The 24,147-nt window shown below is 50.0% G+C and overlaps 1 protein-coding gene across 8 annotated transcripts in view; it reads right to left on the minus strand.

Moving 5' to 3' along the window:
* LTBP2 (latent transforming growth factor beta binding protein 2) overlaps positions 1-24,147 on the minus strand; it is a 175,048-nt gene that overhangs the window by 122,552 nt on the left and 28,349 nt on the right. For 6 of the 8 annotated variants that reach the window (XM_090033682.1, XM_090033679.1, XM_090033681.1 and 3 more), the window contains exon 1: positions 5,954-6,830. The exons of the other annotated variants lie outside the window; for them this stretch is intronic. In XM_090033682.1, coding sequence (XP_089889808.1) covers positions 5,954-6,444 — 491 coding nt within the window. In that variant the 5' untranslated portion in view covers positions 6,445-6,830. Of the gene's footprint in view, positions 1-5,953; positions 6,831-24,147 lie in introns of those variants that run through there. 8 annotated transcript variants of the gene reach the window in all.

A 24,147-nucleotide genomic window follows, 5' to 3' on the forward strand; every position in this document is an offset into this window, starting at 1 on the left:
AGCAGAACAGATACTGGTATACAGAAAGCAGGAGAGTCCTATCCTTCCCCTCCTCCTCACTGAGCAGCCACAAAGGAGTCATGCCTTGGGGACAGTCAGGGAATGGTGCTGTCTACTGCACACAGGGGTGCAAGAAACACGGGCAATACTGCCAGCATCATGCATAAGCTACTCATAGGGCAATGGTTCAGCAGTTCCTGGTACTGCCACCAGGTGGTACCAAGCTCAAAGCAACCCGAAAGGCCAAGAGTAAAACCAAAGAGATTTCCTCAAGAGAGTCTCCCTGCTAGAGACTCCTTATCAATCAGAGCAGTCACAGTGGACTCTGCAGCGTGGACAGAAGCCCTGACTGTGAAGCTAGACCTCACAGGGGCCTGAGCTGAAATCCTGATTCTGCCACTGGCTCTCTCATTTCCCCATCAATAAAATAGTAATGATTATATATCTGTACCTACCTCCCAGAGGGGCTGGAGGATAATATCACTTTGGGTTTTGGGTACAGTCCTTTGATTACATGAAGCACTAGGGATATAGCAGTCATGCTTATCACCTCTTGCCTGAGGCTCCAGACATACCCTATGAACTCTGAACATCTCAGGCTACAGGAAGCAGCCATGGGTTACTCCCAAGTTAAGCACAAAAGTTTCCTATTCACAAAGCAAGGTTGAGAAATGCTGGAAGAAACACACAGCATCAAGACAGGAAAAACAGCCTCAAGAGAGATACTTTCTCAGGCCCTGATCCTACCAAGAAAAGCATCAAGACACACCTCTGGGCTCATGGGAAGCCCCATTCACCTCAGAAGGGTTTTATGAGGGACAGAGGTCCACCAGCGCCATTCTCTTTGCAAGGTCAGGGCCCTAGTCACTGCCTTTCCTCTGGACACTATATTGTTTCTAGCCTTAAAATGCTAGGAGAAAGAAGGCTTGACTCATTTTTCTGGAGTTTCTGACCTAGTCTACACAACAGTCTTGTCAGCTGAACTCTGGGTGTGCCCTACCTCAGGGCTTCTTTGTGGCAGTTTAACTCCCTCTTTCTGCCAGCCCTTACAGCACCTGCTTTAAGCAAAAGAAAGCTTCTGCCGCCATCTGTCAGCCAGCAGAAGGTACATGTAGACATTCCTCCACCTTCTGCCAGTTGCTACAGTCCATTCAAAAGCTGCTAACTTCCCAGGAGGCACTTTTGGCAGCAAAGCAGATGAGTGGAGACATGTAGAACTGCCAGAAGCATGTAGATGTACCCAGGCATTATTAACTTAGCAGTAGCAGCTGCTTTCTGCCAGCACAACCAGGTAAGTACAGGTGAGGTCTGCAGCAACTTCATCCCCAAATCTACTGCCCACATAACCATGTTGGAAGCGGAAAAAAATCCTTAAGAAAATATGAAGCACATACCATGAAGACCCCTTTGTCCCTTCCATCAAGACATGTCCTGGTCCAGGCTGAATGTGCAAACATAACTTTCCTGCCATGGGCAAATCAGTTATTATGGTTAGTTACTTGTATCACAGCAGTGCCCAGAGGCCTCCATTAGGGATGGGTGCTGTACAGACACAAAAGACAACAAATGCCCAGAAGATTTTGCAGTCTTACTTGACACCAAATATGAGGAGTGTTACAAGCAGCAGGGAAGGAGAACAAGAAAACACTGATAAGATCATGGAGCTGCATAGTTTAATGATGTGCACAGCCTAATTACATGAGCACATGCTGCTTCCTAAATAATACAATAATTTCTTCTTCTTCTTCTTTTATTTTACAGCTACCTCAATCCATTATCCTGCAGTGTTGTGCATTTCTCTCTGCACCACCAAATACAAGGACTCCATTTAAGTCATTTATAGAATCATAGTTTTGAGCCTGAAGGGATCATTAGCTCATCAGATCTGATCTCCTACATAACACAGGCCAGCATATTTCATCCAACTGCATACAAAAAGTTCACAACAAACTCCTCTTATCCAACACAGAGTAACAGTGAAAAGCTCCTGGCTTAGACAAGCCACTAAAAATGTGCAGTTTAGATAACATCATTTTTCACTCAGCTCTGGAGCAGACTTGGACATGAACTGACCTCTCCTGAAACATTCATTGTAGAGAAAACTAGCAACATTATCTACCAGGCCCTTAGGGCACAGGCGTCAGCACAAAGCAGAGAAGATAAAACAGGAGTAAAGATGCAATAGGCAAGAATCTAAGAAGAGTGAAAAGGAGACTGTATGAGATGGCACTGGATTATTTGAGAAAAGCATGGGACTGTGACTCAAGTTTGTACTTGAGCCAGGCAGGCAGCAGAGTGAAGGCTGCCTGAAACGGAGATGTTTCAAACCTAGAAGAACATTTGCTGTACAGTGGTACAAATTACCCTTCTCAGCTTCATATTACCCTTCTCAGCTTTTCTAGGTGGAGTTCACTAGAGAAAGTAAAAGCAGAAGGGAGTGGAACAGAGAGCAACAAACTGTATCAGCCCAAGTGTAGAACAGTGCCAGTCCCTAGGTGTTGCTGGGGGAGGCAGTGGCAGCACAGACTGTGTAGAGTACCTCCGTGGCTTTGATGAGGAATACATACAGTATGCCAGGCTCGTAGCTGTCCGTGGGTATATGTCAGGATCATCACCTTCAATCGTGCCCCAGACATTCTCCACAGGCCTACCACTTCTGACATCAGAAGCTGACACTGAGGAGGAAAACCAAAATCCAGTTCTCTCCAAGGCTTACACCTGGGTATGCTTATGCAGCAATCTGGAGTAGAAGGAGCTCTTTGGCAAATTCCTAACAGTGACCAAACTGAACACAGCGAATTGTAAACTACACTGTCTTCAGCCTGGGTCAGTGAGGCAGAGAAACTTGGAATATCTATAAAAAATCATGTCTTGTCGCTGAGGAAGGAACCGAGACTTAACTGTGACATCATTCCTATAAAGTGCCAAGAACACTTTATTCCAAAAAAGAATGCAGTACAGTAACAGGATTCTGTTACCAAAGGAAGCGGGTCACAGAATAAATGTGGTAGTCCATACAAGGGTCCTGGATTTACAAGCAGAACATTTTGACTTGGGAATCAGGAGGGAAGGACAAATATAACATTACCTAGTAACCAGGATTTTACACAAAGAACTCTCTGAATTATTATATGGCACCCGAGCTTCAGTCTGGAATGGGTGATACAACTTGACTGTCTAGGTGAGTGAGGAAAAATGCAAATCACCTTACAAGTAGTGAAAGTATAGTGTGAGTGGTAGAAACGAAAAAGTTCTCATATGAGGGAAAGGAAAAACTGTCAAAGAAAGCCTCTTTAGAACACTTAGTGTCCAAGAAACACTGAGTTTCCTGGACAAAAATGAGGCAGGTGTAGCAAAGGCAAACACACCGAAACATGAGGTTGAGTCACGGGAGTCTGGTGGGGTGACAAGAAAGTCACAAGTCAAAGAATCTCTAGCAGCTAAGGCAGTAAGACTACACAAGGCTTGTTTCAGGAAAGACAATGTGTTAACCTTGTTAACTATTCTTTTAGATAGGCACTAACCCTTCCCTCCAGGCCCAATCCAGCAAGTCAGAATAAAGTTATAAAGGAGACTTTCCTTGTCCTGCTCTCCAAAAGTATAAATAGTCATCAACAGTAAGCCATAATTTGCCAGCTCTGAACGTCAAGCTTTTGGGATCAATGAAATTTAAAGCATATTACTGCCAGCCCTCCCCCATTCACAAGGGAATAGCTTGCTGGAGGGAGCAGTATAGATGGCTAAGGGAATTTTGCAACATACTGGATGCACCTGCACATTTAGTACCTCTAATATGAGGTACTAGATAAAGGTGCAGTAGCTGTGCTAATGTGCAGTAGCAAAGGCACACTTTTTGTGACAATGCACAGTAGACTAATTCTAGTGCATATTAGCACATTAGCACCATTTTGCTGCGATGCACTAATGCGCAGCAGAACAGTCCACTGCACATGAAGATGTTTTGTGTAGACATGCCCACTGGCTATGTGTTAGCCCTAGTGAGCTGTGAAGCAGAGCCCACACCAGTCATTTCACTGGGGCAAATTCAGCTACTCTGGGTCAAAAGAACAGAACAACTACCAAACTCACAGATATATGTTCATCCTATGTAGCATTATTTAGTGGTTGGGAGATGGCACTACAAAGAGATTTAAGCTTCAGCCATCTGAAAGCAACCTGAACCAAGATACTGATAAAGCTGCATGAGGATAAAAAGGGATTCTTGCTGTTTTCACTGGAATTAGCTGCAGCCCAAGAACATAGCTGAGAATGATAAGGGAAGTTGTGATTAAAGGAGGAGGCAGCAACTATCCAGCTGGTACCCTGATCCCACATGATCCTACTGGCAAGGCTGGTCACGCCAGTCTTAGAACAGTGTCCCTTCACTCAGAAGAGACTGACGCTGACAGATGGGGGCAGAATTTGCTAATATAACTGAATCATCTGGAACCCCACCTCCTCCAAAGTTGCCATGTGAATAGAGCTGGATAGGTGGAAAAGACAGAGCCACTTCTGGATCCATAACCTATTGATAACTATCAGCTACTGATAAATATTTAAAAAAATAGGGAAGAAGCATGGTGGTAGATTCCCCTTCCTTAAAGCTGTTGTATGAAGACAGGTGGGGTAAAGCAGGGAAAGATTTATGGCGAAGTGCAGCACAGATGAAAAGGGAGAGAACTTTAGGAATTAAGCTGCTTCCACTATTGTAGCAGAGTTTCTTGTTCAGTGTTAGAAGAAAACTCTGTGATTCTGCCCTATGATCACATAACAGAGGGTAATATGCCCCACAGCCAGCCTTCTCCACCACATCTCATGGCTATAGGAGACTGTGGTTTTGGTAATTCTGATCTGGGAGAGCAGGTTCAACAGCAACACTAAGCCAGCAAAGAGGGCAGTGAGGAGGATCCCTAGCAGGGGAGCAGAGAGAGGGATGTAAGGAGAGGGAGGGCCCCAGGGCCAAGGGCTCTATCAGCACTGGGTATGATGTCATCATTGAGGAGAATTTCCTCCTCAGCAGACCAGCCGACTACCAAGTGCCCCCATCCCACCTCCTCAGTATCATGGCCAGAGATTGCAGTTGGAAGTAGCTCTGTCAGACAAGTTAAAAGTAGACTCCCCTGGCTGAGCCAGCAGGAGCCATATGGAGCTGGAGGCTACTGCATGTAGACCTTACGAGGGGCCCATTATGGGTAGAAAAAGCCAAGAAGCCAGGTACCTGCAGTCAGAGCCCATGGTAGTGAGGCTATATCCCATAAGGCCAAGCAAAGCCCACTGCAACCCACCATCCTGCACAGCACCACACCTAAGGCCCTCCCTGTGGAAGCCAGATAGCACCTGAACAAGAAAGGCAGCAGCACCACAGCCTGCAACACAGCACAGCTGTCTGACACACACCACATGCACCCACACGAGCAAGCGGTAAGCCTGGGATACTCCAGTGCAACACACCCCCATGAGGACCGCAGCCAGCAATACAGTATCTCCCCCTCTTCCTCTCATGCACACACAGACACTGTGTTCCAGACAGAAGCACAAACAGCTCCCAAACATGTGGGACGTACACACAGCATTAGAGCTACTAACAGAGCCAGCTCCTCCTAACCTGCTTTGAGCCCTGGGCTGAGTGCCAGAGCAAACAAGGGTCAACACAACTAAAGCCAAGCAATGGATCAAGCCCTCATAACTGCACATGGGACAATGAGTTGATAAGAAGAGACTGAGCTCTATGCGCTGGGACTCTGGCAGGGGCTGTCTCATCACTGAGGATAGAGGATGTCTGCATGGGACCAGAGAGGTCCTGAGACAGGATCTCTGGCTTGGAATCATCACTTACTGAGGTCTCCTGAAGCTGAGACCTTCCTGGCCCATCTCAGTCCTTCTGTGTTGGGGTAACAGGAGGAGTCATGTTAGGTACCTTGCCCTGTAGTGAGACCCCTGTGGCTGCACTTACCCTGTCATCCGCCCTCTGCCAGTTGGCTCTTTTGCCAGGGACATGGTATGAGCTTTGAGCCCATTCCTGACCCGCTGGTGCGAGGAATCCATCCTCTGCTTCCGCCCAGGCGTTTGAACTAGGCTCCCACTGGGAGAGCCTGCAGTTTGGGCTCTGGCACTCTGGGGAGCAAAGAGTTTGTGAGCAGAAGGTGGAGAAGGCTGATTTCTGTTATCCCCTCCTGCCAGACTCCTCATCCAGGCTGCGGAGACATGATCCATGCGAGGGGCTGCAGCACGGTGCTCCAGGGCAGGAGGAGGGCTGTGCACCCAGAACAGGTTGTATGCCCTGCCCTGGCTCTGGAGTCTCGGCCGGGGCATGCCCCTGATCCTGGATTCACTTCGGAATGAAGAGCTTGCATCAAATCTTCCAGCAAAGTCTCTCTGAGAATCACCAAGTCCTAGGAAGAGGGCTATCGTGAGAGGGAGGAAACTCCCCCAGGATCCTCTCATGGTGCCTGCCCAGGGCCGGGGGAAAGACTAGTTCTGACAGGAGCAGTGAGCTCTCAGTGTGGGGCTGGCAGCTCCATGAAGCCAAGCATCCAGCCGGAGATTGGGAAAGAGGGAACTAGACAAAGTTCCTTAAGGAAGCCCCTCTAAAGCAGCCCTTTGCTTCTCCATGTCACAGGCGGCTTAATCAGTACCTGCCGCTTGCAGGAGCATGAGAGCCTGAGGCGAAGGTAGCACAGTGAGCCCAACAGCGTGGGCTGCACAGAGCAGCTGCAGCCGTCCCTCCTACCCCAGTCCCTCCTCTCCCCCTGCCTGTCCCGTCTCTCCTGGCTGTCAGAGCCTGAGCTCTCAGTAGACAGCTTCAAGCACCTTCGCGCCTGCCTCTGGCACTGGCAAGAGTCTGGAGGGGATGGAGGGTTTTATTTTTGGAAACCTCCCCCTTTTGTGTCTTTTTGATGCTGACATCCCCCTCTGCAGAGGACACAGCTCAGCCCCCCTCCCTATGAGGAGACATTCCAGCAACACCCACTTTGGCAAGGGGAAACAAACTACAACGGAGAAACATTAACCCGTGAGCAACTGGGCAGGCCATTACACAGCCCACTGAGAGCACTCATGCTCAGGCTCCAGAGCCCTCCCTGCTGCCGAACCAGCCTGTGGCTCGGCTTCCTCGGCTCATAGCAAGCGTTGGATTTCAGCACAGCTGTAAGCCATCAGTGAAGGTGGAGCAGGCAATGGGACAGAGGAGCACAATCCAGGACACATTTGCCCCACAGAAAATACCCCAGGCTCAGGCCCAGTCCCCCTTTGCCTCACTGCCCAGGACTTTTTGCTCTCCTGGCCTGGAAAGGGATTGGTGCTGCTAGTCTCATTTCACACTTTGGCTCTAAGCCCCATGGAGGCAGGGGCACTGAAAGAGAGAGGCAGCCCTTCTGTCATGGGGGAACCCGACACACTGGGTGGGGAAGAATCTGGCTTAAGTCATGTAGGAGAGCAGCCGCTAAGGTGGATCCATGCTTTGCATATGCTGTGCTCATCTATATACTGCCATGGGTGCATGCCAGGACAAGACCTATCCAAAGCGCCATGTGCTACAGGCCAAAGACCACCCATCCTGCTCCCATGAGGCAAGGTCAGGGGATGGCTCCAGCTGGATGGACAAGGACAACATAACCTTCCCCTCCCCACCTGCCTCCAATGTGAGTATTTGTGGGGTTAGGCACCAGAGGTGTACCTAGCAATTTCAGTTCCCTGGGAAGAGTGTATGGTGGAGGATGAGGGGGACTGAAGAACCCCACCTTGTCTTTGGCCATTCTGGTGTCCCATCTAAATCAGTGCCCAGAGCTGTTGTCCTTCTCCCCACCCCTGCCCTCCAGTTATACTACTGATAGGGACTGACTTCAAAAGACCACTTTCTAGTGCCATAGGAAGGGTCTGTTCTAAGGAGAAAGTGCAGGGCCAAGAGTCCCAACTTCTGCCCTATTGAGCCTACCAACTCTGTGCTCATGGCCAAGCTGCTTCTCCTCCTCCATCTTGTACTGGCCATGTAAAAACTGATATAAATACTACCTTTCCTTCCTGGGGGAGCAGGGACTGGACTCCTTCACCAGGCCATCCAGGGGCAGAAAGAATCCTGGCTACACTGCACTTCTGTGATGACCTCACTTCTCTCCACAATTGTGGGTGCAAGCTTGATAAATGTCTTCTGGGATCCAGGCACAAAGTGGACAGGAAACAGTTTGGCACATGCTCAAGATGAGGAGAGCACATTCATGGCACATACCCTTGCAATAGGCCTGGCTGGGTGTGTTTGCTAATTGGAATCCCAGGCTCACACAGTGATGCAACACCAGAGTGGTCAGGCTCTGAACTCATCTCACCTGGCCACCTACCACCAATAGGTTCATCTTGCTATGTTCACACCAGCAGGAAAAGCCACCCACCGCTGGAACCCAGGACTGGCTCTTGTCAACCTCTACCCAATACACTGCGTAATGAAGAGATACCAGATCTATGGTCTCTGAGCAAAGAGGCAGACATGAGGAGAGCTGCCTCCAGATCCTGACCTCTTCTATCACCATCTTCATGCATATTCTGACAGGTCCACCAGACCCCACCTATTCCTCCAGGCACTGTTCTCCTCACACCCATAGGACTCTCTCACTCACCAATTCCTGTCTTATCTGCTTCCTCTCTCTCTCCTCAGTGGCTCAACAGCAGGTTGCCATTTCTCCCTTTGTTCCTGAGAGTTCTGTAGCAGGTGAGCAGGCTCTGCTCCTTGCTGGGAGCAATGGTGAGAGGGGACCTTCTTGCTACCCTGTTCTGCCTATGCATTCCAATTTGCTCGTGTAGTTTTCAGTCTCTTTAGTCATGCTTCTAGAACACCACTTGTAAGAAAGATGATGTTGCCAGCATACTCCTCCCTGTTCAAAAACCTCGCTCTTGGATAACAGCTTCTTTCTCATTTCTGGCAGTAGTTTCACTTCCCACTCTCCTCTCTTGCACTGAGGATCACCACCAAGCTCTGCACTCAGCTTCCTCTCAGAGGTCTCAGATTTGCTAAGTCAAGGTCAGGATGTTGCTCTCAAATCCATAATCCAAGCCATCCAAGTCCCTGAACCTCCCATTTCCACCTGTGAGTGGCAAGCTGATTCTTAGTACCACTTCAGACACTTTCCCCAGGCCTGGGTGCCCCTCACTATGTCAGGAACTCTCCCCTCTGTATTTGCTCAGCTGAAATGCTCAAGCTGGTTACAGAGTTCAACTTACACAGTTCCCCTTTCCCAGTCTGAAGCCTCAGAGACCCATGTGCTGCAGCCCAATGGCTCCCCCAGATGCAGAAACAAAAGCAAATTACACCTGTGCACAGCCCCCAGTCTCCTCCTTCACCCACTCTTGGTTCCAGCCCAGCTCTGAGACAACTCAAAATCCATGTTCGTGGTTGTTAAAACCCTCCTCAGTTCACTGACTGAACTGCCTGCCCTTCATCTCCTCTTGCTCTCCTGCTCCCCTCATCCACCTGTTCAGTTTCTACTTTCACCATTTCCTGGCACAGTCTTTTTCCTGTCCGTTTCCTCCTACTCTCCACAGTTTAGGCAGGTGAAAATGGGTTGGCAGAGGAGGAGAAAGTCACCTGCTCACTTGCACGTTCTGGCTGGAGGTGTCTCTCTACCTCCCTGCCCCCACCAACTCTACAAGCTCTGGAGTTATGTCTTCTCCAATTCTTAACAGTTGGCTAGAGAAGCATTTCTCAACCCATGGGTTGCAACCCAAAAGTGGGTCGCAAGAATATATGAAAAGGTTGCAAATGAACTTTTAAAATGGATTCTCTTTAAAGGAGAAAAACTTGGGAAACCATGGCTTTTCCCTTGCAAGCAGGCAGAGTTCCAGCCTGCAAGGGCCTGCTTGGTGCCCCCCTGCCCCACACACGGTGGGGGGGGGACTGGGGCCTTGGGGGTGGGAGGCAGTGGGTTGGGAGTGAAGGGAACTGGGTCTGGATTGGCCAGTAATGTTTACAAATAGATCCTTCTACCAAAATGGTTGAGAACCACTGGGCTAGAGAAACCAAGGTCTTTGCAGTATGTAATATAGTCATACAACCTTCTGGGTTCAGTCAGCTGGGAATGTAAATGCATGGGCTAGGAGAGGTCATTCTGCTAGCCACTTGCATGATCAGGAGTCAGCAGGGCAGGCCCTACGAGGAGAGGCTATGGGACCTGAACCTGTTCAGCTTCCACAAGAGAAGGCTGAGGGGGGATCTAGTGGCCTGTTACAATCTAGTCAGAGGGGATCAGCAGGCACTGGGGAAGTCCCTGTTCCCCCGAGCACTGCCAGGAGTAACCAGGAATAACAGTCACAAGCTGGCAGAGGGTAGATTCAGGCTAGATATCAGGAGGCGCTACTTCACAGTCAGGGCGGCTAGGATCTGGAACCAACTTCCAAGCGAAGTGGTGCTGGCTCCTACCCTGGGGGTCTTTAAGAGGTGGTTAGATGAACACCTTGCCGGGGTCATTTGACCCCAGTACTCTTTCCTGCCATGGCAGGAAGTCGGACTTGATGATCTGCTCTGGTCCCTTCCGACCCTACCAACCATGAAACTATGTTATGACCTTCACCCTTGTTCCTTGCAAGCATTAATGAACATAGCCCACCAAATTCTGTGACAGAAAAATATTACCAGTCCCATTTGACAAGCAGGAAATCACACAGCCTCTAAAGTGCAGAGGGTTAGTAACTCACCCAAGAAAATGCACTGGATCTGCAGCAGACATGGGGAGAAAACCCAGAACTCTTGAGTTCCAGCCCTCCACTCACACAAGGTGATGCAGCAGCCCCCATAAACAACAATAAGGCTGCCCTTTTTTTAGCAAGAACTACCTGGGAAAGGGACTAAAAGTGATGCGCTAGTGCAGACAAGGATAGAGTTCTTTCCTGTGGCTACCCAAGTTTGGAGATAGAGCTGTGAGGAGGAAAGGGAGCTGGCTTGACTACTGTTTTGACCTTGGTGATAGTTCTGGCTGATTTATCAGGGAAGTAGATTATTGAGGAAATCCAAGTGGGTGCTCTGGGATTTTCCAGTGCATATTCAACCCCTCCTTCTGTGTAGCTGAGGCCAAGTCTGCCTGAGAAGCCAATTGTGTGTGTAGCTATAGGATCCAGAGAGCACAGCCTGATACAAGCCATTGCTGGTTTCTCTGTTCTAAAGTGAGAAAAATGTCTTCTCCATCTTCACCTAATTGTTTTCTTATGCAGCAGTGGAAAAAATGCTTGATGTCTAAACCTGACACTAAAGAATTATCAATGCCATAAACAAGGCCTGGAAAACAAGGAGCTGGAGGGCCAGGCTTTGTTAAAAACTTGTCTGCACTGAAGTGACTGCAAGCATTCTCTCAATTCATCTTCAATTAGGATGTGAGAAAGTACCTTCACACAGGAGGTGCCAGTTTGCCCCTTTGGAACAAACAACAAAATTGCTATTTACCCAATTGATTAAAGCTTTCTGGACATCAGCACAAGCCCAGACTGCAGGAGGCTAGGGAGAGTGTGGGGTGAGGGATCAGTTCCTTACTGACAGGACAAAGGAATGATAACTATAAACCAACTGAAGCCATTAATGGGCCATCCAATGCCATGCACAGACTGCAGCTGCCTCAGCCTCAGGCCTGCATGGAGACAGGCCCAGGGAATTGGCATTGCTTTTAGAATCATTTTTGTTCCTTGTTTACACTAACCCTCCACTTTACACTAACCCTCCGCTTCCTCCACAGAGCTCTTTCCCTTGCTACATACACAAGTGCTCACTTATCATGGGAGGGGGCCTCTGGAGCCGTGTACTCCCTCTTCTAATTCAGGGTTTCTTATGAACCAGGGTTGCACAGGACACAAGCTGAACCCATATTCTGTTACTGCAGGGATGCTCACATGCTCACCAGGCTGTGTTAGGAGTGAGACCCTGGCTTGTATTTGGCACATGCCCAGACAGGCATTTCCCCTCTACAAGTGCTGCCTCAGTCCTGGAAGGGGAGCAGGAGCCTCACTGAGAGCCTAGCTGGACTGGCAAGTGTGGGTCACAGAGGCAGTGATACCTCACCCCACAGGGCAGGTTAATACACTGAGGGCTTCATGTGCTGCACTCAGGGCACTGAGGCTACTTTGGTCATAGGGATTCCTTTTATGTTTGTCCTTCCCTGAAAGAGGACCCATCAGAAACAGGGATGTGCAGAACCCATGGGGGATTGTAACAGAAGTTGGACTTCAGTGCGCTGCTCAGCAGGGATGCAGCAGACGAACATGAACTAATTCATTCTTAGGAACTCACACAGACAGTAGACCCTGGATCATTCAGGGCTATTTCTTGAGGTTGCCTTCAAGATCAAACCCTTATCCAAGAAGAGAGATTAGCAGTGGAAAGATGATGAAAAAGCAAGCCAACAACCCTGAATTTGCGGTCTGTCTCTGGTGACTGGACAGTCTGGTCACGGGCTTTCAGGAACGTATGGTGAATTAACTAAAAGTGTAAATTGACCATGCTGTAAGCCCAGGGTGGGCACTCATATTCAAAAGTTAAGTAGCCTTACTTCATTTTAGCTCAACTCACTTTGTAAGCTCCTAACCACCGTAGAGACACGAAAGAAAAGGCAAGCTCAGAAGCTAAGCAGATTCCTTACCAAAGTACATACTTCCCAAGTCCCACCTGATGTGCTTCCAAAAGACAGAAGACAAAGCTAATCCTGGAGATACCAGAGAATGAATTGGCTCATCACAGTAACATAGAGGACAAAAGGAAGGGGGTGGAACTGTGCTGACACCACCATTCTCTTCTTGGCCCTGGGAGAAGTAAGGCCTACTCCAAAGTCAGAGTAAGGCCAATTACTAGAACAATGCAATGGTGGGTACAGGAAGTCAGAGAACTCTGGACAGGAAAAATTGGCTCCTCTTCACCACTGAGGAAGGCAAGGTCTGACCCAGAGATTCAATGTGCCCTGGAGGGATCAGCTTGGAGAATTAAAACGTTTTTAGTTCAGGGGCCTAACAGGCATGGGGGGGCCTTCAAAGCAGAGCTGGTGTGGGACAGGAGTCTCATCAATCCAGAACTCTGAAATATGGGGCTTATCTAATTTAGTGCCACTGCATTCCTGCCCTCTGTAACAGTGTCACCTCTGCAATATTCTTCTAATGACGTAGCACTCCCCCAGGATTCTCCCTCCCAGGGACAGCTGGCCCCCAGATGTGGCTCCTGGTACCATGTACCTTGGATTAATTAGCTCCTTTTCTTCCTTTTTCAGAAAGGTTCAGAACCCATATGTGCATCTTCCTCTATCACTGAGCAAATCCCTTAACACACTGCAGATGGGATGCATTCCAAGAATTCAGGAGCCAGCTGCAGCATCCACAAGGAACAAGAGAACATCTCACTCTGTAATGTATGAGGCCAGCCAAAATGTAAGGGTTCCTGAGTCACAGCCGGCACACTCCCCTTCTCGAAACCACCCATGCTGGCTCCCTGGGTGGGGAGGGCAATCGGTCTGTTGATGCATAACTCACAGGGGTCCTATCCCTTTGAAAAAGGAGAGGGTGAGGGAAGGAATGTATGCCATTAACAGTGTTCAGGAACTTCCGAATAAGACCACTGAGAAAAGGGATGTCCCCATATAAGAGGTAGGAGATGTGAGCTCAGGGGAAGTTGACAGCTGAGAAAAACAGTGTTCAGGGCAATGGAGGAAGGCAAACAAAAAAAAGATGAAAAAAACCAAAGGCAGCTCAAGAGCCAGTTCGACAGGACCTCTGTAAAGGTGCATCAACAAGAAAAAAGAAGCAGCTTCTGGATTCAATAAAGGAGCCAGGAAGGCTTCCAGGGGGGGCAATTCCAGCCCCTCAGCTTTACCATGAAATACACAATTCAGAGCATTCTTGATAACTAGGCACTGGAAACAAAACATTCCTCCTGGACAGATGAGCTGTTAGACAGTGCTTGTGGGACAACTCCAAACACACACACAATCCTGCCAGTTACTGCCATCAGCTCTGAGTCACTACCCTTCCCCTGCATGTGGAAGAGGCTAGCAGACAGAGTAGATGCATGTAAATGATGGGCTGCTGTCAGAAAACAGAGCAAGAGGCTGTCCAGCCCCTCTTAGTCACAAGTTTGTTGGTTTTACTGTTCCTTCTGCTTTCATTTAAACAGGACCAACTCCAACCAGGCAGGAAGGCAGAGGCCAGCCATGTGGGTGTCCATGACCAGGCACTTTGGAGATGCTGTTGTCTAAACATATGCATTCACATTGGTAGTGGCTGGGACCACACACTGTGAAGGAGATTGGAAAGCAAGAGAACATACATAACCATGCCAATAACAAAGGAGAGAGAAACCTGGGCAGCAGGAACATATGGCAGATCTCTTGGGATGAAAGTGGAGAGCAAATCAGAGAGGAGTCTGCCATGCAATAAGGCTGGAAGAAAGGCATAGTGAGGCCTCTGGTTACAAATGCAGCTAGTTCCACGTTTAACAATCATGTTGATAGTTATTTCAAGCCCCTATGCTCCATCACCAACTATTCCCAATAGTAGCTAGAACATGACATGTCTGGCCACGATACATTTCTGTAAGCAACATTTGAATTCTATCTTGAGATTATGAAGTCTGTTTATAAAAATGTCAATATCCATTTTCATCGTAAAGTTAGTCTGCCTTCTCTGCTGTCTTTTAGCTCCATCTTCAGAGGAAACCTCAACAGCTAATGATAGAGGCCTAAAATATGGTGTCCAGTTTTGGGCTCCACAATTCAAAAAGGATGTGGAGAAGCTTGAGAGAGTCCAGAGGAGAGCCACACGCATGATCAGAGGTCAGGAAAACAGATCTTACGATGACAGGCTGAGAGCCATGGGACTCTTTAGCCTGGAAAAGCGTAGGCTCAGGGGTGATCTGATGGCCACCTATAAGTTTATCAGGGGTGAACACCAGGATCTGGGGGAATGTCTGTTCACCAGAGTGCCCCAAAGGATGACGAGGTTGAACGGTCACAAACTCCTACAAGACCGTTTCAGGCTGGACATAAGGAAGAATTTCTTTACTGTCCGAGCCCCCAAGGTCTGGAACAGTCTGCCAGCGGAGGTGGTTCAAGCACCTACATTGAACACCTTCAAGAGTAAATTGGATGCTTATCTTGCTGGGATCCTATGACCCCAGCTGACTTCCTGCCCTTTGGGCAGGGGGCTGGACTCGATGACCTCCCGAGGTCCCTTCCAGCCCTAATGTCTATGAAATCTATGAAAAATGCAGGGTCATTAAAGCCTTGACAGTCTATTCAAATTGCAGCCCCTTGGATAAAGAAACTGAGCTGACCAAAAACACTTGGTCTACTAAGATAGGTTGGCAATTATACAACTGACCAGTAGTGGCAACAAGGCTGATCAAGGGTTCACCAAACAAAAGTGACATCAGCTTTATAAAGGGAGGACACCAGCCATTTTAGAGACACACAGAGCAGACCACAAGCAGAAGGCCAGGCTGTACAGAAAGAGAAGGGACTTCTTAGGGAATTCTGACCCAAGCCCAAAGAATGCTCCCGAATGTTGATAAAATTGATTCAGGAGCCATACACTGGTGTCTTTTTGTTTTGCCTAGACTATCTACTGTGCTATTTAAGCAAGGAGCAGTATTTTTAGAATCCCTTCTGCAAAGCCTGCAAGTTCTGCTCTTCAATTATCACATGTCCCTGGTGAGGCTACCTGTAACCCAGCCTGCCCGCAAGGGTGACACTCTGGAAAAGGGTGGGCTCCACCTGCTAGGGCAGTGGTTCTGAACCAGGGGGTCGTGTACGTGAGATATATTTCATACATTGTCTAACACAGGTCGAAAAATTAATGTCCCATTGAAAGGGGGTACGTGAAGTCTCACTCGGAGACCAAGGGGTACATCAACTGAAAAAGGTTCAGAACCGCTGCTGTAGGGTGTTTCGGGGGTCATTACTGGTTAACCTTGTGTAGCTGGGACAAAAGGACCCATTTCATTCAAACACTGATGGACAAACAGCCTGTGTCTAGGGATTGTGCCAGAGAGGCCAAAGAAAGTGCTGGGGCAACCCAGAAAAAAATGGAAGCATAAAAGCATAAATGAACTGTGTGGCACCCAAACGCAATGGCCTGGCAAGTGATTTGAAGGGAAAGTTTGGCCAGGGTCATAACAGCAATTCATGTGGTAACCAACAGGACATAGCCTGCTCTGGAAAGAACATGCTGAAACAACTGCTCTCAGAGGATTGGGAGTGAGTGTTCCTCATACTCTAGCGGGTTAATTACTGGCATGTGGCTCAGCACTAAGGTGTCTCAGTCATCTCCCAAGCAAGAGTAACAACACATCTCCTTCTGTCCCCCACCCCAAAATGTTGCCCATACAAGTACTATCTAAAGGATATTACAAGCTTGGATTTTTTTTTCTTTATCTCAATACGGTGTTAACTCTGAGGACAATTTAAACTGATAATTATTGCCCTGGCAGACAGGAGTAGGGTAGAACTGAATAATCAGCCTTAACAGGATAATCCCAGGAGATCTGAGAGCAAGAAATCATGGCTTTGGGATGCAGAGATCCAGACAGCCTGGGTGACTGCTTCTCAGTAGAAGCCTAGCCTATTTGATCTCCCACATCTATTCCTTTGCCTGGTAGTCTTCAAAGAATCAGAAACACACAGAAGAAATCCAAGAACGTCAAGCAAGGAGGACAAACTCCAGTGTCAGAGAAGCCAGGGCTCTGTTGGAAATGTTTTTTTTCTGTTTAGTTTATAATTCAAACTTTTGTTAAACCACTGAATTTAAAGAAACACATGACATTTAAAGAACTACTACTAAAAAGGATCATGGGGGAACAGGAATGTTACGTATTTTTCAATCTTTGAACTCAGTTCTGTAGTTCAGCATTGCAGCATTTCAGATTAAAAGGGAAGCCGATTGTTGCTGAGAAGAATTGTTGATTTCTAGTTGAAAATTGGATGATGCTAAAATGAGTTGTTTGTATTTTCTGCCAGCTAGGAATTTCTCATCCACTTCTTGTTACAGCTCTTTAGATGAACCCCTGCTGAACTGGGATCTGAAACATTAACATGAAGAGATATATCAATAGCTGAGCTGGCAATTAACAAAGGAGTGAATTCAAGTCAGTGCTATGAGAAAAAAAAAAAAGGACTGAGATAGGTTCCTTGATGTACTGGTGCAGACTGAATTAAACATCAATTGCTGGATTCGGCCTCCAGAAAAATCTTCTTATTTGTAAGAACAGGAGGACAGTGGAACAAGTTCCCTAGAGAAGTTGTTGAATTTTCTCCACTGGAGATTTTCAAGAGGAGGCTGGATAGGCACCTGTCTGCATTGGTTTCACAAGAGTAAAGCCTGCATCTGTGCAGGGCATTAGATTAAATGACCCTTGAGGTCCTTTCCAGCTCTATAAGGGCTCATTATAAATTACCCTTCAGGATGGCCAAAGATTTCTTCCTGGCTAGTTGGCTTGTGACATTAGAAATAAGGAACATGGTCATCCAGCAGCTCAGTGGCTCCTTTGCATATTGCAAGCACATTAGATAGATGCTTCAGGAATTGGGCGGTTTCCCTTCTATGACCTCACAGGCTGGGAATCCAACTCCAGGTTCCAAAATTATGCTCACAATAAACCACCATGGGGACGTTGTAAAACATGTGTGGCACACTCCTGCAGGGCCTGAAACAAGGTCTCAAGAGACTCTCCCTTAATTAAGCTTCACTCACAGTTAACCCTGGACTGAGCACAAGGGACCTAGAAATAGAAGTTTACACTGGAAATATGAGCAGCTGCTGTAGAGATACAAAGCTTCTTTGCATTTCCATACCAGAGGCTGGTCACAATGTGCTGAGAAAAACTAGAAGCTTCAGAGTGGGCATGCCCAGAACCCATGCAGTAAGGAACTCCTCTCCATCCCTTGCTGTCACCCTGGCTCCTCTGAATGCAAAACGCGGAAATAGGGCTGTTTCATAGTTTCTAGGCTCGGAAGGGACCTGAGTAGATCATCTAGTTCGACCCCCTGCCATGGCAGGAAAGAGTACTGGGGTCTAATCTACTCTTAAAGACCCCCAGGGTAGGAGCCAGCACCACTTCTCTTGGAAGTTGGTTCCAGATCCTAGCCGCCCTGACCATGAAGTAGCACCTCCTGATATCTAGCCTAAGTGAAGCTGTGAAGTGCTAGCAGCGATTTTCCTACCCCAGCTCTGAGGTGGACCTAGTGACTAGATCCATTCCTGTCATTCCTCCATCCCTTGTCCTAGGCTCTGATACTTGCTCTCAACCCATCCCCCATTCTCTTTCTTTTCCTCATCTTTGCTGTCCTCCTCCTCTCCCTCCCCCTCCCCACTCTTTTCATCCAGCCAACTAGGCAGGTTTCCACAGCACAAGTGCACAGACGCGATGCTAATAGCCCAGGTGACTGAAAATTCCCCAGAGACTGGTGAGTCCCGCACAGTAGGGGAGTGGTGCTAGCAGTAGGGGTAGCAGTCGTGAGGGAACTTGTGCCTGGGGGACATCCCTCCCCCTACCTGAAGCTCTGCAGCCCCAAACAAGAAGAATAGTAAGTCATTACCACAATGCACCCTGCTCTAGGGACATGCAGTGGAACCAGCCCGAGAGAGAGCAGAGCACTGGGGGCGGGAAATGGAAATGTCTCTACTAATGTACATCAGGGCAAAGCAAAAGCCCTGTGCTCCAATACAGCCCAAACTAGGCTAGGTTAATCCCAAACTAAGCTAGGTTAATCCCCAAACAGCTGTTGTTGTGTGTAAGCGAGTGAGGCTGCTGTGTCCCATACTAGCACAGGGAAGGGCGTTCACAGAAGCTGGCCAGGAAGAGTGAGGGCAGCACTTGGAAGCCCCAACTGTGCACAGTCTTCATGTCTTGAGGCTGCCATATAGCAGGAGAAAGTACTGTCACTTTAGATGAGTCCCTCCCCTGAGTGTTTAGATGAGACACTCAGGTAGGCTCTGGAGCGGTGAGAGACGCGCGGGTGAAGTTCGCTGCGCCCCCACTCCCCTGAAGCCCCCCAGACACCCCCTCAGCAGCCGCCGAGCCCCCTGCCGACCCCCAGCACAGCCGGAGGTGAGCGGGCTCGTGGTGGGAAGGGGTTAACTCTTCACTTGCTGGGAGGAGGCCGCTGCCTAGTGCCGGGCCAGGTCAAGCCCCCGCCCAGGACCCTACTTGGCCCAGCCCCCGCAGGGAGCCCCGCGACCGGAGCCGCGCGAACAGGCTGCGTAAACAGGCGCTCGAGTTAGCACAGAGTTCACACAGGGGAGGGCATGGGAGGGCACGAGACCCTGCCTGCGACCCCCCCCAGCCATAGCCAGCCCCAGCCGTAGCCAGCCTACCAGAGGCATGACACGGATGGGCACGCGCCGCACCCCGAGGGTCCCCTCGGGCTCTACGGCCCCTCCACTGGGCACCTCAGAGACGGCCACCCAGACGGAGCCCATGGTTCCGGGCTCCACGCAGACGGCGCCCCTGGCTCTTGGCTGCGGGGGCTGCCTGTCCCTTTTTCAGGCTCTGGGGCCCAAGAGCATGGCCACCTCCCCTTGCGGGGTCTGCTCCCTACTGGGGTCTCTGGCGCGCCAGCTGGAGGAGCTCCAGGCCACAGTCCAGAGACTACGTGCCATCAGGGACTGCAAGCAGGAGATAGACTCCTACTGCCAGGCCCTTCTCCCCCGGGAGCCACAGGGGAGAGCTCCGTCTCCCTCCGCGACTAAGGATGACTCTGGGACCTCCCGCTCTGCCCAGTCAGGGGCATGGACCAAGGTGGTCAAGGGCCTCAAGGCCCGCCGCACCAAGGCCCCTGCCCCATCGGAGCTTAGCAACAGGTTCGCACCTCTTGCAGCCCCAGCAGAGCCCACGCAGTTGCCAGCTGCCGCAGGCAACCCAGGCTCGACCGCAGCTACTGGCCCCGCTCTCCCCAAGACAAAGCGAAAGGTGTTTGTTGTGGGAGACTCCATCCTGCAGGGCACTGAGGGGGCAATCTGCCGCCCCAACCCCTTAGCCCGGGAAGTCTGCTGCTTCCTGGGGCCCGCATCTGAGACATTGCGGAGAGGATCCCGCAGCTCCTCCGGCCCATAGATCACTACCCCATGGTCCTTATTTATGTGGGCACCAATGACACGGCTCGGAGCACCCCCAGCCAGGTCATGAGGCGCTACAGGGAGTTGGGAGTGGGGCTTAGGGGTCTGGGAGCTCAGGTGGTGTTTATGTCGATCCTCCCAGTCTCGGGCTATGGGCTGAGGAGGGAGAGGAGGATCTACGCGGTGAACCAAAGACTGCGGCGCTGGTGTTATCAGGAAGGCTCTGGCTTCCATGACCACAGTCCGCTCTTTGGAGAGAGAGGCAGCGAGCTGCTGGGAAGAGATGGCCTCCACCTCTCTCCCCTGGGGAGGAGGCTCTTCTCAGCCAGGCTGGCTGACCTGCTCCACCAGGCTTTAAACTAAGTCCACTGGGGGACTACTGCCCCTGCTGGCCCGCTGAACGGCCCTTGCAAAGCCAGCAGACCAAGGCACTTAAGGGGGCACTTAAGGGAACCCACCCCTGCCCCAGCCTTGGCACAATCTGTGGGCAAGGCAAGAGCCCCCAAGGGCACACTTGCCTGCCTGTACACTAATGCCAGGAGCCTGGGCAACAAGCAGGACGAGATCGTCCTCCTGCTCAGTGCAAAGAAATACGATGTCATTGGGATCGGAGACCTGGTGGGACTCCACCCATGACTGGACCACGGGTATAGAGGGCTATACCCTGTACAGGAGGGATCGTGTTGACAAAAGGGGCGGGGGTGTAGCTCTCTATGTGAAGGAAAGCTACATGTCCCTGCAAGCTGATGTTGGCAACTGGCATGGACAGCTAGAGACCCTCTGGGTAAAAATTCGTGGGGAATTCGGCACAGGGGACACAACGGTGGGAGTCTACTACAGACCTCCCACTCAAAGTCCCGAGCTTGACCAGGAGTTCGCCCGGGAACTGACTGAGGCCGCTTGCTCCAGGACCTTGGTTGTCATGGGTGACTTCAATTACCCGGACATCTCGTGGGAAGATCACTCAGCTAAATCTGAGCGGGCGCAAAGCTTTCTCTCGTGCGTGGATGACCTCTACCTGACTCAAGAAGTCTATGGGCCAACGAGAGGCAAAGCGCTGCTTGACCTGGTACTGGCTACGGGGGACAACCTAATCGGCGACCTAGTGATTGATGGGAAGTTGGGTGACAGTGACCATGAGCTGATCACCTTCACCATCCGCCGTAAAGCTGGCAAGTCAGTCAGCAACACAGAAGTCCTTGACTTCAGAAAAGCTGACTTTGACAAGCTCAAGAGGCTAGTCAGTCAGGCCCTCAGGGACCATGACCACAGGGAGATGGGAGTTCAAGAAGAGTGGTTGCTTCTCAAGGAAGCGATCCTCAGTGCACAAGCTAAATCTATTCCAACACGGAGGAAAGGCAGCAAGAAGGCACAGCAGCCCCCCTGGCTCTCCAGAGACCTAGCGGACCTACTGTGGCTAAAAAGGAAAGCCTACAAAGGATGGAGGACGGGATTCACCTCCAAGGAGGATTACTCCGCGCTGGTCCGGTCCTGCAGGGACCAAACCAGGAAAGCCAAGGCTGCAACTGAACTCCAACTAGCTTCAGGCATCAAGGACAACAAAAAGTCCTTTTTCAGATATGTGGAGAGCTGGAGGAAAAGCAAGGGCAATGTTGGACCCCTGCTAAACCAGATGGGGCAACTGACAACTGACGCCCAGGAAAAAGCCAACCTATTAAATAGGTACTTTGTGTCAGTCTTTCATCAGTCACACGGGATGCCCATGCCCGCTATGGGACAGGGAAATCTGGGTGAGGGGGATCCCCTGCTCTCCATCAATGCTGACCTCGTGAAGGAACACCTTGAGAAGCTGGATACCTTCAAGTCAGCCGGCCCTGCCAATCTGCACCCCAGGGTACTCAAGGAGCTGGCGAGCGTCATAGCCCAGCCCCTGGCACGGATCTTTGAAAACTCCTGGCGCTCTGGTGTAGTGCCCAAAGATTGGAAGAAGGCCAATGTGGTGCCGATCTTCAAGAAAGGGAGGAGAGTGGATCCGGCTAACTACAGGCCCATTAGCCTGACTTCTATCCTGGGGAAGATCTTAGAAAAGTTTATTAAGGAGGCCATCCTTGAGGGACTGGCCCAGGCTAACATTCTAAGGGACAGCCAGCACGGGTTTGTTGCGGGTAGGTCTTGTTTGACCAATCTCATTTCCTTCTATGACCAGGTGACCTATCACCTGGACAAGGGAGAAGAGATTGATGTCATATATCTTGACTTAAAAAAAGCTTTTGATCTGGTATCCCATGATCACCTCTTGGCCAAACTGCCCATTTGTGGCCTTGGCTCCACCACGATCCGCTGACTGGGAAATTGGCTTCGTGGTCAGACCCAGAGGGTTGTGATTGATGGCAGTCACTCATCATGGTGCCCTGTGACCAGTGGGGTCCCTCAAGGCTCTGTCCTGGGACCCATACTGTTCAACATCTTCATTAACGATGTGGACATTGGAGTCAGGAGTGGACTGGCCAAGTTCACCGATGACACCAAACTTTGGGGCAAAGCATCCACGCCAGAAGATAGGCGGGTGATCCAGGCTGACCTGGACAAGCTCAGCAAATGGGCAGACGAGAACCTCATGGTGTTTAACACCGATAAATGCAAGGTTCTCCACCTTGGGAGGAAAAACCTGCAGCACCCTTATAGGCTCAGCAGTGCCACGTTGGTTAGCACTACAGAAGAAAGAGACTTGGGGGTCATCATTGACCACAAGATGAACATGAGCCTGCAATGCGATGCTGCGGCTAGTAAAGCGACCAAAATGCTGGCGTGCATCCATAGATGCTTCTCGAGCAAATCCCGGGACGTCATTCTCCCCTTGTACTCGGCCTTGGTGAGACCGCAGCTGGAGTACTGCGTCCAGTTTTGGGCTCCACAATTCAAAAAGGATGTGGAGAAGCTTGAGAGAGTCCAGAGGAGAGCCACGCGCATGATCAGAGATCAGGAAAACAGATCTTATGATGACAGGCTGAGAGCCACGGGACTCTTTAGCCTGGAAAAGCACAGGCTCAGGGGTGATCTGATGGCCACCTATAAGTTTATCAGGGGTGAACACCAGGATCTGGGGGAACGTCTGTTCACCAGAGCGCCCCAAGGGATGACGAGGTCGAACGGTCACAAACTCCTGCAAGACCGTTTCAGGCTGGACATAAGGAAGAATTTCTTTACTGTCCGAGCCCCCAAGGTCTGGAACAGTCTGCCAGCGGAGGTGGTTCAAGCACCTACATTGAACACCTTCAAGAGTAAATTGGATGCTTACCTTGCTGGGATCCTATGACCCCAGCTGACTTCCTGCCCTTTGGGCAGGGGGCTGGACTCGATGATCTCCCGAGGTCCCTTCCAGCCCTAATGTCTATGAAAATCTATGAAATCTCCCCTCAGCCCAGTTTTATGCTTCTTTCACCTCCTCCATGAGGGGAAGCAAAGGGACTGTGACATGGCCCTAGGTCTCATAATCCCTCAGAAAGGGCTTTTATCAGCATTAATAGCAGGCTCCCTTGCCCGTCACTGTGCAGATTCCAGCTGCTTCTGAGTCATGTTCCCGTCTTCCCTGTTATTCTCAGTCAGCTCCAGCCTCCCAGCACCAGCTCAGCTCTTTCCTTGCCAGGTGATGGCCCTGTCCTCTTCCAGCAGGTTCATCGCTGACAGTGCCTGTTTGGCTACATATACAATCCAGAGGGTCTTGGGGGAGTTAAAATCTCTCAACAGTGCTGGATGCTGACATTTGGGACACTAGGAGAATCACTCTCCCTCACCTCCAGCCCAGGCTCTATGGATTTGTTCCTACATCAGCCTAGTTAAACAGGAACTCAGCAGCATCACAAGCACTTCCCAACAGTCACAGGCCTGAACTAAAGCATGGCTACTATTTCTCCAAAATCAGAACAAGCAGTTTGGGGCTTGGCTGGCAAGAGCCATTCTTACAGACATTCGAAATTGGCACCTGAGTCTGATGCCCCAGTCTCCGACCTCTAGTTACGCTACTGTTCCTTCCAGCAGAGGCCATGGTGCTCCCACACATACCAACACCCTGCCCAGCCTCCCCAGGGGCACGTCTGCCAAACCATATTCCACAGCTCACTCTGA

The sequence above is a fragment of the Crocodylus siamensis genome, chromosome 2 (genome assembly GCF_052110815.1).
Source record: "Crocodylus siamensis isolate JL-2025a chromosome 2, ASM5211081v1, whole genome shotgun sequence".
NCBI lineage: Eukaryota > Metazoa > Chordata > Crocodylia > Crocodylidae > Crocodylus > Crocodylus siamensis.